General features: G+C 39.2%; 1 protein-coding gene across 4 annotated transcripts in view; it reads left to right on the top strand.

Annotated features, from left to right (window-relative positions):
* Positions 1-16,842, top strand: part of LOC121324378 (slit homolog 2 protein) — a 166,082-nt gene that overhangs the window by 111,081 nt on the left and 38,159 nt on the right. For all 4 annotated transcript variants that reach the window (XM_041266138.1, XM_041266148.1, XM_041266167.1 and 1 more), the window contains exons 8-12: positions 118-281; positions 1,292-1,424; positions 12,562-12,633; positions 13,408-13,479; positions 14,755-14,826. In XM_041266138.1, the coding sequence (XP_041122072.1) occupies positions 118-281; positions 1,292-1,424; positions 12,562-12,633; positions 13,408-13,479; positions 14,755-14,826 (513 nt within the window). The remainder of the gene's footprint in view (positions 1-117; positions 282-1,291; positions 1,425-12,561; positions 12,634-13,407; positions 13,480-14,754; positions 14,827-16,842) is intronic.

The following is a 16,842-nucleotide window of genomic DNA, read 5'->3' as shown; positions in this document are numbered from 1 at the left end:
ATTAAAAGATTGATTCCTCATTGGGACTCCTTATTGCTGTGTCCTGCTGGACTCTGAAATGGTGTCACTCTGCCTCATCTTTAATTCAGAGATATTGACTGGTTTCTTCTCATATAGCCGGCTCCACTCTAACCACCTGTACTGTGATTGCCATATGGCCTGGCTTTCTGACTGGCTGCGTCAGCGACCTCGGGTTGGACTCTATACCCAGTGCATGGGACCCATCCACTTGAGGGGCCACAATGTTGCAGAGGTTCAAAAGAAAGAGTTTGCTTGCTCTGGTAAGGAACTGCCATTTTAATTATCCTGAAAGCTTATGTTAAAAAAAAAAAAAAAAATCTCACCGGCAAGGCCCACATAACATAGAATCTATGCATTGGAGCTATTTTTAAATAATGTTTGTATTGTGCTTACTCCTGTTTTGCTTTGAAGTATCTTGGTGGAATTTAAGGATAGTGTTAGATCCACCCTATGTGGTGCTAGATCCCTACAGACAAAAACTGAATTTTAGTCAAAATCTAAGATTGTGCTGTGACAAAAATGTGTGTTACTGATAATGTGCTACAAACAGCTGAAGTGACTTTTGGTCATGCTAAGTGGGGGCTATGACACAAACACAGGCTTTGAAATACTGCTTGAAAGTGTTTAACAATGCAGTACACTGTCTGGTGTACTAACTCTGCTGTATTGGTATTACCAGACTCTGGATTCTGCATTACTCAGTGTATGTTGTCTGTATGGTTTCTCTCTATTCATGCACTTTAGATGATGAGGAAGGCAAGTTGACATGTTTATTTATTTCAGACCAGAAATTGATATCTATATTTGTATGCATTCTGTGCACAACACAAATGTGTCAAAACATGCATTATTTGTAAACCAGTGTTGATACATTTTAGTCATTTCCATTGCCAAATTAAATCACATTTTTCTTCATTGGTGTAATTAATTCCCTACATAACTGTATTTTCATTAACTGTATTTTCATTTCCCATAGTCATTTCTGGCAGTATCATGTATAATTTTAATAAAAAAGAATGAGAAATAGAGAAATTACAAAGCTGTCAATTGAAAATATTGACAGTCACCGGCAGACATAACTGTCAGATTAGGATTTATTGCATTTGATCTACTTTACCGCAGATGTGTGCATGGTAAATTGTATACAGTGTGTAAGCTGTAACTGATGGCAGATTTTAGATGTATATTTTATTGTGAATGTATTGCTAAGATCGCTTCTAATATTATTTCTAAGAGTATTTCACTGTGATGGTAATGAAATGTTTTTCAGGTCATCAGTCCTCCTCGTCCTGCAGTGTGTTGCAGTGCCCTGATGTCTGCACCTGCAGTAACAACATTGTGGACTGTCGTGGAAAGGGCCTGGCAGAGATTCCCTCCAACCTACCAGAAACCATCACTGAAATGTAAGACTTTCCATATTATTTCTTCTTTTAATGCTTTATTTAAAAAACAACAACAACAACAACAACAACAACAACAACAAAAACATTAATACACTGCAAGGAAATTGACAAATGCAGTGATTTTCAGTCCTGCAGTAATAAAGAAATGTTAACATTTATCACACACAGTCTTACAGTACTTGCATATCCAGCATTGTATATTAGGTTATATGTTTAAAAAACATAGAGCAAATAAACTGTTGTTGTAAAAAAAAAAAAAAAGGTAATATTTAAACAATGAAATATATTGCAAATATTAATATGTATTAATAATAAATTGATTGTATTCTAAACACAACAGCTGCATCCCTGTATTTATGTAGCTTGTGATTAGTCATGCACTGCTACCTGTATAAGCATGTTTATTATATAAGTTAATGTTGAGTTGAACTTACCGTAGACAGCATCAGCTTTTATCTCTGCACCAGTGACATCATACAAGCCCTGCTACTGAGCATGGGCGTAGCTAGGAATAGATTTTTATTGAGGCAAAAATCTAATTGTTGTCTAAAAAAACCCTGCATATCCAGTTTGTTACGAAGGTAATAGTTATCATCTTATAAAGCCTCTAGACTATTCATGCAAACTGCAAAGTGATAAGAGTAAGTATATGGGTTTATACCTTCATTGAGATGCATGCGTTTGATTCACTGCTACTGAAGTTAGTGCTGAGACTGATGACACTGATGCTACAGCTGCAACTGGTAAGACTGGTGCTGATACTGCTGGGACTGGTAATACTGGTGCTGATACTGCTGGGACTGGTAAGACTGGTGCTGATACTGCTGGGACTGGTAAGACTGGTGCTGATACTGCTGGGACTGGTAAGACTGGTGCTGACACTGCTGGGACTGGTAAGACTGGTGCTGATACTGCTGGGACTGGTAAGACTGGTGCTGATACTGCTGGGACTGGTAAGACTGGTGCTGATACTGCTGGGACTGGTAAGACTGGTGCTGACACTGCTGGGACTGGTAAGACTGGTGCTGACACTGCTGGGACTGGTAAGACTGGTGCTGACACTGCTGGGACTGGTAAGACTGGTGCTGACACTGCTGGGACTGGTAAGACTGGTGCTGACACTGCTGGGACTGGTAAGACTGGTGCTGATACTGCTGGGACTGGTAAGACTGGTGCTGATACTGCTGGGACTGGTAAGACTGGTGCTGATACTGCTGGGACTGGTAAGACTGGTGCTGACACTGCTGGGACTGGTAAGACTGGTGCTGATACTGCTGGGACTGTTAAGACTGGTGCTGGGACTGGTAAGACTGGTGCTGATACTGCTGGGACTGGTAAGACTGGTGCTGACACTGCTGGGACTGGTAAGACTGGTGCTGATACTGCTGGGACTGGTAAGACTGGTGCTGATACTGCTGGGACTGGTAAGACTGGTGCTGATACTGCTGGGACTGGTAAAACTGGTGCTGACACTGCTGGACTGGTAAGACTGGTGCCTGCAATGCTGGGACTGGTAAGACTGGTGTTGGTGGTGACACTGCTGTACTGGTAAAACTGGTGCTGACACCGCTGGACTGGTAAGACTGGTGCTGACACTGCTGGGACTGGTAAAACTGGTGCTGACACAGCTGGACTGGTAAGACTGGTGCCTGCAATGCTGGGACTGGTAAGACTGGTGTTGGTGGTGACACTGCTGTACTGGTAAGACTGGTGCTGATACTGCTGCGACTGGTGCAGCTGCTTCTGGGACTGGTGCTGACACTGCTGAACTGGTAAGACTGCTGCCGACACTGCTGGGACTAGTAAGACTGGTGCTGGGACTGGTAAGACTGGTGCTGACATTGCTGGACTGGTAAGACTGGTGCAGACATTGCAGGGACTGGTAAGACTGGTGTTGGGACTGGTAAGACTGGTGCTGACACTGCTGGACTGGTAGGACTGGTGCTGATACTGCTGGGACTGGTAAGGTCGCTGATACTAGTGCTTAGACTGATCGGACGGCTGGGACTGTATGATATCATGATTTAGAAGACTTTACTTTAAATATAGAGTTTGCCAATCCTCCTATGACCTGATTTATTGAAACTCTGTGACGCTTCCTCCCGGGACACCTACTTGTCTCTGTGGACATAGCAGGGCAAGGCCATTCAGTCTGTTTTCACCCATATTGCTGCAGCACCAATCAAACATATTAAAAGGATGCACTCAGTAAAACTCTTTCTGTGTCATGAACAGGGATCATAGGAATCCATTTGCTGCAGAATAAAGTGGAAGAACATGAATTTTCAATGCTGTCGGATAATTTTTAGGTTTGCACTTTGGGTGGGGCAAAAAAAAATGCAATTTTTTTTTCTGTTTGCTTGATAACCAAATCAGTACAATTATCATATACAGTGGCTTACGAAAGTATTGACCCCCCTTGGCATTTTTCCTATTTTGTTGCCTTACAACCTGGAATTAAAATTGAATTTTTGGGGGTTTGTATCATTTGATTTACACAACATGCCTACCACTTTGAAGATGCAAACTATTTTTTTATTGTGAAACAAACAATAAATAAGACAAAAAAAACAGAAAACTTGAGCGTGCATAAGTATTCACCCCCCCAAAGTCAATACTTTGTAGAGCTACCTTTTGCAGCAATTACAGCTGCAAGTCTCTTGGGGTATGTATCTATAAGCTTGGCACATCTAGCCACTGGGATTTTTGCCCATTCTTAAGAACATAAGAAAGTTTACAAACGAGAGGAGGCCATTCGGCCCATCTTGCTCGTTTGGTTGTTAGTAGCTTATTGATCCCAAAATCTCATCAAGCAGCTTCTTGAAGGATCCCAGGGTGTCAGCTTCAACAACATTACTGGGGAGTTGATTCCAGACCCTCACAATTCTCTGTGTAAAAAAGTGTCTCCTATTTTCTGTTCTGAATGCCCCTTTTTCTAAACTCCATTTGTGACCCCTGGTCCTTGTTTCTTTTTTCAGGCTGAAAAAGTCCCTTGGGTCGACACTGTCAATACCTTTTAGAATTTTGAATGCTTGAATTAGGTCGCCACGTAGTCTTCTTTGTTCAAGACTGAACAGATTCAATTCTTTTAGCCTGTCTGCATATGACATGCCTTTTAAGCCCGGAATAATTCTGGTCGCTCTTCTTTGCACTCTTTCTAGAGCAGCAATATCTTTTTTATAGCGAGGTGACCAGAACTGAACACAATATTCAAGATGAGGTCTTACAAGTGCATTGTACAGTTTTAACATTACTTCCCTTGATTTAAATTCAACACTTTTCACAATGTATCCGAGCATCTTGTTAGCCTTTTTTATAGCTTCCCCACATTGCCTAGATGAAGACATTTCTGAGTCAACAAAAACTCCTAGGTCTTTTTCATAGATTCCTTCTCCAATTTCAATATCTCCCATATGATATTTATAATGTACATTTTTATTTCCTGCGTGCAGTACCTTACACTTTTCTCTATTAAATGTCATTTGCCATGTGTCTGCCCAGTTCTGAATCTTGTCTAGATCATTTTGAATGACCTTTGCTGCTGCAACAGTGTTTGCCACTCCTCCTACTTTTGTGTCGTCTGCAAATTTAACAAGTTTGCTTACTATACCAGAATCTAAATCATTAATGTAGATTAGGAATAGCAGAGGACCTAATACTGATCCCTGTGGTACACCGCTGGTTACCACACTCCATTCTGAGGTTTTTCCTCTAATCAGCACTTTCTGTTTTCTACATGTTAACCACTCCCTAATCCATGTACATGTGTTTCCTTGAATCCCTACTGCGTTCAGTTTGAGAATTAATCTTTTGTGCGGGACTTTGTCAAAAGCTTTCTGGAAATCTAAATAAACCATGTCATATGCTTTGCAATTATCCATTATCGATGTTGCATCCTCAAAAAAATCAAGCAAGTTAGTTAGGCACGATCTCCCTTTCCTAAAACCATGTTGACTGTCTCCCAGTACCCTGTTACCATATAGGTAATTTTCCATTTTGGATCTTATTATAGTTTCCATAAGTTTGCATATAATAGAAGTCAGGCTTACTGGTCTGTAGTTACCTGGTTCAGTTTTGTTTCCCTTTTTGTGGATCGGTATTACGTTTGCAATTTTCCAGTCTGTCGGTACCACCCCTGTGTCAAGAGACTGCTGCATGATCTTGGTTAGCGGTTTGTAAATTACTTCTTTCATTTCTTTGAGTACTACTGGGAGGATCTCGTCCGGCCCAGGGGATTTGTTTATTTTAAGAGCTCCTAGTCCCTTTAACACTTCTGCCTCAGTTATGCTAAAGTTATTTAAAACTGGATAGGAACTGGATGACATGTGGGGCATGTTGTCAGTATCTTCCTTTGTAAAAACTTGTGAAAAGTAATCATTTAATATATTTGCTATTTTTTTTTCTTCCTCTACGATTTTGCCATTTGTATCTCTTAAACATTTAATCTCCTCTTTGAATGTTCTCTTGCTGTTGTAATATTGGAAAAACATTTTGGAATTGGTTTTAGCTCCCTTAGCAATGTTCATTTCTATTTCTCTCTTGGCCTTTCTAACTTCCTTTTTGACTTGCGTTTGCAGTTCCGTGTACTCTTTCTGCGTACTTTCTTTTTGGTCCTTTTTTAATGCTCTGTAAAGTGCCTTTTTTCGCTGAATATTTTTTTTAATTGGTCTATTAAACCATTTTGGCAATTTAGTTTTACATTTAGATTTGTCTACTTTAGGGATGTAATTGTTTTGCGCCTCTAGTACTACATTTTTGAAGAACAACCATCCTTCTTCTGTGGGTGTTTTCTCTATTTTACTCCAATCTACTTCTGTTAGTCTCTGTTTCATACCTTCATAGTTTGCTTTTCTAAAATTGTAAACCTTAGCTTTAGTCTTTACTTTTGGGGATTTAAAAAACACTTCAAATGAGACCATGTTATGGTCTGAGTTTGCCAGTGGTTCTCTGACCTCTGTTTTAGTTATTCTATCTTCGTTATTTGAAAAGACTAAATCAAGGCATGCCTCCCCTCTAGTGGGTGCCTTCACAAATTGTGTTAGGAAGCAGTCATTTGTCATTTCCACCATTTCTATTTCATCCTTCGCGCTACCCACCGGGTTTTCCCATTTTATTTGGGGGAAGTTGAAATCCCCCATTAGTATGGCTTCTCCTTTGCTACACACATTTCTAATGTCATTGTATAACAGATTATTTTGCTCACCGTCTGAATCTGGCGGTCTATAGCATGCTCCTATTATTATGCCTTTTGAATTTTTGTCTGTTATTCTGACCCATATTGATTCGGTTTTATTTTCTTTGTCCAGGTTTAACACCTGGGCTTCAAGACTGTTTCTTATGTATAGCGCTACCCCTCCTCCTCTTCTGTCCTGCCTGTCTTTCCTATACAGTGTATACCCACAAATATTATATTCGTCCCCATCACTCTCAGATAACCACGTTTCTGTAACACCTATCACATCATAGTTACCTGTTAGTGCAGTAGCTTCAAGTTCTAGAATTTTGTTTCTGATACTTCTAGCATTTAGATAAATACATTTAATGGTTGTCTTACCTGAGTTGTTGTTCTTGTTTTGATGCGGTCTCCCTTCTGTTTTTTTGTTGATTTCTCCCCCCTTCCTTTCTAGTTTAAATGCTTCTGAACCTGCTCGAGGATCTTTTCTCCGAGTAGACTGGTTCCCTTGTTATTTAAATGCAGTCCATCCCGTCTATACAGATAGTCCTCGTTGTAGAATGTGGTCCAATGATCAAGATAGGTGAAGCCTTCCCGTGTGCACCACGTCTTCAGCCATGCGTTTTGATTAATTATTTCCAGCTGTCCATATGGTCCTTTGCAAGGTGCGGGTAGTATACCAGAAAATACCACAGTTTTGGTTTTCTCTTTTAATTTCCTTCCTAGCTCTCTGAATTTATTTTGCAGGGATTTTGGTCTGTCTCTTCCAATGTTGTTTGTACCGATGTGGACGACTACTACCGGGTCCTCTCCTGTTCGTTCTAGGAGCCTGTCCACGTTTTCAGTGATGTGCTTGACCGAGGCTCCCGGAAGGCAGCACACTGTTGTAGTAAGGGGGTCCAAACTGCGAACTGAACTTGCTGTGTTTCTCAATATGGAGTCCCCAACAATCATGACCTCCCTTTTTTTTGCTGTCTGGTCACCACTGTCAATAGGGTCCTGGATGTTGTTCCTTTCATTCTCTTGTTGTTGGTTCTGCTCATCACAATTCTGAAGTGACTCAAATCTGTTGGTTGTTTTGATTTCTGGTGGTTGTGTTTGACGAAGTTTCTTTTTTTCCCTGCTTCTGCCTACCTGAACCCAGCTGTTCTGACCTTCTATCTCCCTGGTGGCTTTCAGTCTGTTAGGGGTGATGCAGACTTCCATGAATTGTGGGTGTGCCAGTTCCTCAAGATCCTGTTGCTGTCTCACTTCTTCCAGCTTCAAGGCAAAACTGCTCCAGCTCCTTCAAGTTGGATGGGTTCCGCTGGTGTACAGCAATCTTTAAGTCATACCACAGATTCTCAATTGGATTGAGGTCTGGGCTTTGACTAAGCCATTCCAAGACATTTAAATGTTTCCCCTTAAACCACTCGAGTGTTGCTTTAGCAGTATGCTTAGGGTCATTGTCCTGCTGGAAGGTGAACCTCCGTCCCAGTCTCAAATCTCTGGAAGACTGAAACAGGTTTCCCTTAAGAATTTCCCTGTATTTAGCGCCACCCATCATTCCTTCAATTCTGACCAGTTTCCCAGTCCCTGCCAATGAAAAACATCCCCACAGCATGATGCTGCCACCACCATGCTTCACTGTGGGGATGGTGTTCTCAGGGTGATGAGAGGTGTTGGGTTTGCGCCAGACATAGCGTTTTCCTTGATGGCCAAAAAGCTCAATTTTAGTCTCATCTGACCAGAGTACCTTCTTCCATATGTTTGAGGAGTCTCCCACATGCCTTTTGGCGAACACCAAACGTGTTTGCTTATTTTTTTCTTTAAGCAATGGCTTTTTTCTGGCCACTGTTCCGTAAAGCCCAGCTCTGTGGAGTGTACAGCTTAAAGTGGTCCTATGGACAGATACTCTAATCTCTGCTGTGGAGCTTTGCAGCTCCTTCAGGGTTATCTTTGGTCTCTTTGTTGCCTCTCTGATTAATGCCCTCCTTGCCTGGTCCGTGAGTTTTGGTGGGCGGCCCTCTCTTGCCAGGTTTGTTGTGGTGCCATATTCTTTCCATTTTTTAATAATGGCTTTAATGGTGCTCCGTGGGATGTTCAAAGTTTCGGATGTTTTTTTATAACCCAACCCTGATTTGTACTTCTCCACAACTTTGTGCCTGACCTGTTTGGAGAGCTCCTTGGTCTTCATGGTGCCGCTTGCTTGGTGGTGCCCTTGCTTAGTGGTGTTGCAGACTCTGGGGCCTTTTAGAACAGGTGTATATATACTGAGATCATGTGACAGATCATGTGACACTTAGATTGCACACAGGTGGACTTTATTTAACTAATTATGTGACTTCTGAAGGTAATTGGTTGCACCAGATCTTATTTAGAGGCTTAATAGCAAAGGGGGTGAATACATATGCACGCACCACTTTTCCGTTATTTATTTTTTAGAATTTTTTGAAACAAGTTATTTTTTTCATTTCACTTCACCAATTTGGACTATTTTGGGTATGTCCATTACATGAAATCCAAATAAAAATCAATTTTAATTCCAGGTTGTAAGGCAAGAAAATAAGAAAAATGCCAAGGGGGGGGGGGGGGGGGGGGGGGTCAGTACTTTCGCAAGCCACTGTATAATCATCTGGTGCACAGAGGTCAAGGTTGAACAAGACGCACTGTTAGTGTCACAGTGTGTCATTACTACTGAACAAGCTGTATAAAAATGCTGAAAACGATAAAAAAAAATCACCCATTCAAGTAACAAATACTAACTCGAGATAAACTAATATGAATACTATTTTTTGTTTTTTATTATTACTAGACAGACTTATTTGTAATGTTTAAAGTAAAATGGTGTGTTTATATTATGATTGATGGCACTGGTAAGCTTGTAACCCTTAGAGTTTTAAAGTGTACCAATAAATAAGTCCTGTGTTAACTGTTATTCAGTAGTGCTATCTGTGTACCTTAGAATTTTAGACTTTTATTTAAATTGCAGAATAACACAGGTTTTTATTGTTTTTTTTTTTGTTGCGGAAAACTATGATCCCTGGCCATGAACCACAATATTTACCAAGATATGCCTGCAATGTAAGAAATCATGGAATCAGCGACTAACCTAATGAAACTCATATAAATAAAGCAAACTCAGCATTTTCTACAGCACGTCAGTATTAAAAACAGTACTTCCTTGATTTTTGTTTTTTTTCTCTAAAGAAAACATTTGGAAAATATATATTTTTTAAAACTGCTGTCACAAAACAGTGAATATATGGACATAATTACCTCCAATTCCTCTATTCTTGTATCTGCATCAAATAAAATGCATAAAAAGTACTAAAACCTAACAGCTATGAATCATTATATCAGGGGAGGGGAAGGCATTGCCATAGCGCAAGAAAAAAAATTGAGCTGGTTGTACTAACGAGAACAAAAAATGGGATCCGAATTCCCTGGAGTCAGATCACAACAACATGTTTAACTAAGCAGCTCTGGAGCAGACTCCACTGATCTGTAATCTTGATCCAATTCTGGAGCTACATGCGACTAACTAGGGAAACTGAAACTGTGGGTCGGCAAATTTCTATACAGCCTGAGATCACAATAATGTTACGATGGCAAATAGAAAATAGAATGGCAAATAGAATGGCAAATAGAAATAATAATAAAATGAAAACATATTGATTTTATATCACTCTAAAAAAATTTAAATGATCACATTATTTAAAAAAAAAAAACAATCTTTAAGTATATTTTTTTACCTTGTTTTTCTTTTCTTTCTTTTGTATCTGGTTTTACCGATGGGACCTCCTTAGCTTCCTCAGTGTAGTCTACACCCCTGCTATGCAGTAAATGGGAATGTAGGTGTTTGATGCTAAATCCTCTGTTAACATTACCTTTTGTAATGTAATTTGCATCACATTGAGTAAACAAAGCTAGTATATTTTATAGAAAACATTTTTTTTCAGCACAGGAGAACACTTGAAAACATTACCTAATTTAATCTCTAGTTGGATATATTGAACTGAAGTTGTTAGGAATTAATGTCGAATACAGTTCAAGTCGTGTACTTATCAAAATCTCCATAAGTAGGAACATCTGAAGTGGCAGCTGTTCAAGGCTTAAGAGCTCTGATGATGGTGTCCAGAGTACAATGAATACTGTATGTCCAGTGGAAAGGAGCATGAACAGCACTTTCTGTCAACACCATCTGCAAATTTTAATTAGCCCCTTATAGGGCTATTACTGATACGCATAGATGGTTTATGATTTATGCATCAAAAATTAATTAGTTGGATATTTCACTCTCCTGTCACTCAAATATTACCCAGACAATAGGTATCAACTCCCATGCTTAAAGTGTCAAGATGATGTGTCAAGCAATGTGATCAAGAAATGCCAAAGTGGAAAAAGACTTTCTGGGAGAGAGCGTGCATCGTCATTGGTGCTGTCACTGTTTTGAATCCCTATTAGCTCTCTTACTGCTCCAAGGTGATTTTATGCTTCAGTTAATTCTAAAACGTGAATTGCTTAAAAACTTAAACAAACTGTATTGTACAGATGAGGTCATTGATGCTTATTAGCCACGTATCCACGTAGCCACGTATCATTTCACATGCTGTATACTGGAGAAATGAATTTACTTAAATCTTAAATTAATTTCACATGCATTTAAGATCCATATTCCAAGTGACGAGGACATATTTTTCCGTATATGCACTCCAGATAGAAGATGTATTTTCAGCATGTAAATCTACCTGCAACCTACTATTCTGAAGATGCATCCATAGGAAGCCTTAGTTTATGTTGTTCAGTCGTCTGGTTTAGTAAATTTGCATGCATGATTGAATCCAATTCTGGACTTTTATGTTTTATAGAACCACAGCTATTCATTACATATAACAACTTCAAACTCAGGGACTGCATCTTAAATTCTGAGACGGGCACACTTTCGGAGTGGGTGCATTTTCAGTGACTTTGAAATCTTGCAATTATTTGCTAATATGATTAATAGGCTTCCAAGTCCAGCATTTCCTGAAGCAACTTCTTGGAAGTTAGAATCCAACAACTGAGTCACATTAGCAATGAGGCATGGCATTAAGGAAGGCGCTTTATAATATGCCTTGATCAACGTCTTGTAGATTTCACTTAGATATTATTTTTGTCCAGGGCTGCAAACCTGGAATATATCTAATTAGATTTTACCATGGAATAATAGACATAGACTTGCACTCTGTGAAACGTAGCTGATTTTGTGAAGATAAAATACAGAATTAAAAAACAACAAAGCTGGGAAACATGCACATGCAATTTGACTGGCTTTCTATGTAAACAAAAAAAAAAAAGTACTTTGTGAAAGTTGGTTGATTTTGTTCAGGTTTTTATTATTATTATTATTATTATTATTATTATTATTATTATTATTATTATTATTATTATTATTATTTTATACACCCCCTTACAAGATGAGAATGCAGAAGAGCCATCTGCTGATAATCCTTTAAACACAGTTAAGAGACTGAAACCAAGATCAAGTGACAGAGAGATACCAGCTTTTTGTAGTAGCTATATTATACTCTTTAAGTCCTTCTGAAACATATCAAAATTACTTATCACCTAAACTGATAAAGGACTGATTCAAGCAGTATGTAATGGAACAATGGAGTTCTGCATCCATTTAGACATGGTTGAACTACATGAAGAAACAGTTTGGAACTGTCATAGATAACATTTTAAACATTTAGAAGCTTTGATTACATTTTAAGAATGTACTGCATTAGTGCCTGTTTAATTTAGTTTTTAAAAAAGTGTTAACTAAAATAACAAACAGACATGCAATAATTACTGTATATGCAGTATCCCATATATGTACCTATGATAGCTGTATATGCCACAACAAACCTGATTCAGATTGTTGTCACAGTAATAGAAATGCATACATCAGTTTGTTAATTAAACATGCAACTACACATTTTACACGTTTCTTTACAGCCGCTTGGAACAAAATGCAATCAAGGTCATCCCTCCCGGAGCTTTCTCACCATACAAGAAACTGCGAAGAATGCAAGTATATAAATATATTTGAACCAGCGTCCCGGCTTTTACAAATCAATCAGGGAAGTCTAGAATAGTGCCATAGAGCAATTGTGAATTCTTGACATTCTTAGTTGAAAATAAGTTGAAAATAATCTGGCAATTGAAAATAATAGTCCAATTGAGATCATTGTGAAAGTGCTGTTTCTTTTTCTTTTCTCACATGTATGTGAACACTGCTCAGCCTGAGGAAACTTCCTTTGCCTTGCATGTGCCAGAAAATTTTAAGAATCTTCACTTGTCTTTTTTATATTTTATATTAGAACAAAGCGTGTTATTATTGTTATTGTTTTTGGGAAGTGCAGCTGGCATTTCACTTTTGCTTGGAATTAAAAGCTTGTTTTATCAAGTGAATGGGCCTGCTGGGTTTCATAAGGAAACAGTAAGGTTATTTTCTTACCTGAATATTGCCACAGACTGGGCTATCCTCTGAAGACTAGAGCAGCACTGCTTCCTGTGTGTGTGTGTCTTTAGAGCCACAGTACAATGTAGCAATAACAGGCAATAGCACTGAGCTGTGTGTACTATAGTGTACTTGCTACTGAGGTAAGCAAAACACTGAGTGCTTTTGAAGCTATGTGATGTCCGCATTGCAAATGTTAAAGGAGTGAAATATCACTTTTTCTGTTCAGATGTAGTTTAAGAAATTGCATACAGCTGTAGGCAACCAGCATATATTTTGACTGCACAGGGGGAGAATACATTTATTTAATTGCATATTCAATTGTCTTTGTCTTTTTCTAGAGACTTAAGTAACAACCAGATTTCCGAATTAGCACCTGATGCTTTCCAGGGCCTGCGTTCACTCAACTCACTGTAAGTTAAAAAAAAAAAAAAAAAAAAAAAAAAAAGTGTTACTTTTTCTAATTTTGTTGTATGCATGGGGATTGACTCTTTCCTTAAAACTGTCATTAGCAACTTTTCAGAATTTAACAAATTAAGTTCCCAAACCAGAAATAAATAATAAGACATTAATGGGTTTTGTAAGTATTTATTTGCATTGGAATTAAAGTTTGTGGGGAGGTTGAAAATCTTTTTCTTTTTAGAAAAAAAAAAAATATATATATATATATATATATATATATATATATATATATATATATATATATATATATATATATATATATAAATAATAATTTGGAAAACTGTAATTATATTTGGCATGTATACACCACAATGCATGTGTTTACAATTATACAATATTTTTAAAAACATACCTTTACTGATAAACAGTAGCAACATAATGGATCAATTTTCAAAGGTTTGTCGTATTTGTCGTAGCTCAGTGTTACTTCTAGTCTAAACGCTTTCTAACAGGTGAAGATGCTCATACATTAGGTTGGGTGCTGGTAGATGTCATATATTTATCCCTACACAGGAATATAATCTATGACCTTCCTGCTGTGTACTGCCCACTAAGCTCTTATAACAGCTCCCATGATGGCTAACATATACATTTGAGAGTTATCCCAACAAGTCTCAGTTTGTGTGAAGATTCCTCAAAACCTCTGAGAAGTAGTTATCAAGGTCTGTCCCACATGAAGGATTTATCTCTTGTGCAGGACACTGTTTTTTATGTTACACCCAGTGTGTTGACTTAGTGTATTTCTGAGGTACTGATTTCTTGCTATCACTTACCAATATTTTTACAGAAATCACTCAGTGAGTTGATCTTAATGAAGCAGAGCTGGAATGGGATGTAGTTTGTCCGGATGGTATTTCCTTTTTCCCCCGTCATCCTGGGATTACATTCAGAAATCTCCTCTGAATATCATTGTAGCTATGTACATGTATATGAACTGAAATTAAATTGCAAACGCACACATGGGGAAGAAATATCGACCCTGGATGAAAACACACTGTGTATTTAACATACATTTCAACTTCACTTTCAGAATCATAAAGTCTACAGTATTTAAAAAAAAAAAAAAAAAAAAACTTTTTTTATACAACACATTCCACATGATACAAACTTTAATGTTGACTATGAAACAAACCAAAAAATATTTTTCAAAGAAACCTTGTTCTGTTACTGTTTTTTTTTTTTTTTTTTATTCAGTTACCTATTTTTCCTTATGTTTTTATCTTCAGAGTGCTTTATGGAAATAAAATCACGGAACTACCCAAAGGTGTTTTCGAGGGACTCTTTTCTCTTCAGTTGTTGTGAGTATTTATACAATCATTGAGAATTGTTAGGTAACCAGTTCCATCAATAACTTTTAAGCTGATCAGAGTTGGTAGTTTTGTTAATTTCAGATAGATGTAATGGTTCAAAAGATATTAATGCTCTCATGTTGCCTCACAAAATTCTCATCAGATGACTTTTGTCCACAGCAAAATACACAGTAAATGAATTCTGTGATTTAAACTATATTTATATTAACATGCAAAAAAAAAAAAAAAAAAAAAGGAAATGTATGTTCAGTTTCCCACTTATTGATGGCCACCAGCAAACTATTTCTTGCTGAAAATCTCTATCAGGAAAAAAATCTGTATTTTAATTTAATTTGAAAAATAAATAAAAAGAAACACTATGAAATGTTATTAGTATGTTAAGAGCTACTTGTTGTATTACTTGTAGCAGTTAATATGTAGCTTCTTCTGCACAACTGGCTGAAATGGTAAGAATTTTAGGAAACTCATTGTTCCCCAGATAAAGCAGTCGTATCAGGCAGCCATCCTCTCTGCCGTACTTGGCAGCATTAGACACAGCGACTGTAATAATATGTTTCCCTTTCAATTCGAAAATAACCGTCAAGGCATGGGATATTGCCGTCAGGCAGTAGGATTGGCTGAGCTTTATAGCAAAGCTGCCGATAGGCCTACGCGCGAGCAGATGGGTAAGCCCGCCCCCCTGGGAGCTTACAATACACAATGCACGGAGACTCTCTTCCTATTTTGCCTACAGTTTTTGTAGGACCCTGAGCACGTAATTTCTCTCTGTGAGATTTACTTTCACTGATTGTACTCGACAGCCTTGAGCTTGAGAAGCTGGCTACCGCCCCTTCTCTGAGTTTATTTCAGTGTTTGCTCCTTGAGCGCTATATAAATATATATTAATTATATATATTTTCTCTTTCTTTCACGCTTTGCTTCAGCATCGTGTTCTTTCTGCGTTGGCCCTCCGTCTTCCTTATTCTTTCATATTATTGATATATATATTTTTGTTATATATATTTTGTTGGGTTTTTGCATGTCTATTCTCCATAACAGGTTTTGAATAGAGTTTAGAGGACACGTTGCGCGCCTGTAAGGCCACGCAATTTGCAGCCTCAGTCTCGCTTCTCGCCAGACCCGGAGTTTAGCCTGCTACGTGCAGCCACGCTGTCTTCGGTAGCTACGCTACTACTATCTGCACTCAGTGCGGCTGCAGTTCCTAAAAAAAAAAAAAATACTTTTTTTTCCCCCATACAAATACATAAGGAAGACTACCACCAACGACAACTTTCATTGCCCCTTACTAACAGGTAAGTATAGCACAGCTCCATTGTCTTTTAAGACCAAGACACTGTACTAGAACTAAGCGTCTCCGCTCTGCGGGTCAGCTGACACGTCGGCGTCTAGTGCATAGCGTCTTTATGCACAGTACACACGCTTCGGCATTTCTAGTATCAGCGCTTCGGAGCAACGCTTCGGCGCTCTGTGCTTAGTGCCTCAGCACTTGGGGCTTGGTGCATGCACCTCGACGCTCGGCACTTCGGCGCTCAACGCTCAGTGCATCGACGCTCGGCGCTTTGGCGCTCGACGCTCGGCGCATGCACCTTGACGCTTCCGCGTTCAACGCTCGGCGCCTCGACTCCTCGACGCTCGGTGCACGCGCCTCGACGCTCGGTGCACGCGCCTCGACGCTCGGTGCAAGTGCCTCGACGCTCGGTGCAAGTGCCTCGACGCTCGGTGCACACGCCTCGACGCTTGACGCTTCCGCTTTCGACGCTTGGCGCATCGACGCCTCGACACTCGGTGCACGCACCTCGACGCTCGGCGCACGTACCTCAACGCTCCCGCAATCGACGCTCGCTGCACGCACCTCGACGCTCCCGCGATCGACTCTCGGCGCATTAGTATCTCGACGCTCGGTGCACCAACGCCTCGCCGCTCGGTACACACACCTTCATTGATCCGACACTACGACGCATCCCGCCATTAAGATGTCTGGGTTTCATCATTGCATCACCTGCC

This window comes from Polyodon spathula, chromosome 1 (genome assembly GCF_017654505.1).
Source record: "Polyodon spathula isolate WHYD16114869_AA chromosome 1, ASM1765450v1, whole genome shotgun sequence".
In the NCBI taxonomy this organism is placed as follows: domain Eukaryota; kingdom Metazoa; phylum Chordata; class Actinopteri; order Acipenseriformes; family Polyodontidae; genus Polyodon; species Polyodon spathula.
The sequence above is the reverse complement of the archived record's forward strand: the minus strand, read 5'-3'. Positions and strand labels throughout refer to the sequence as shown.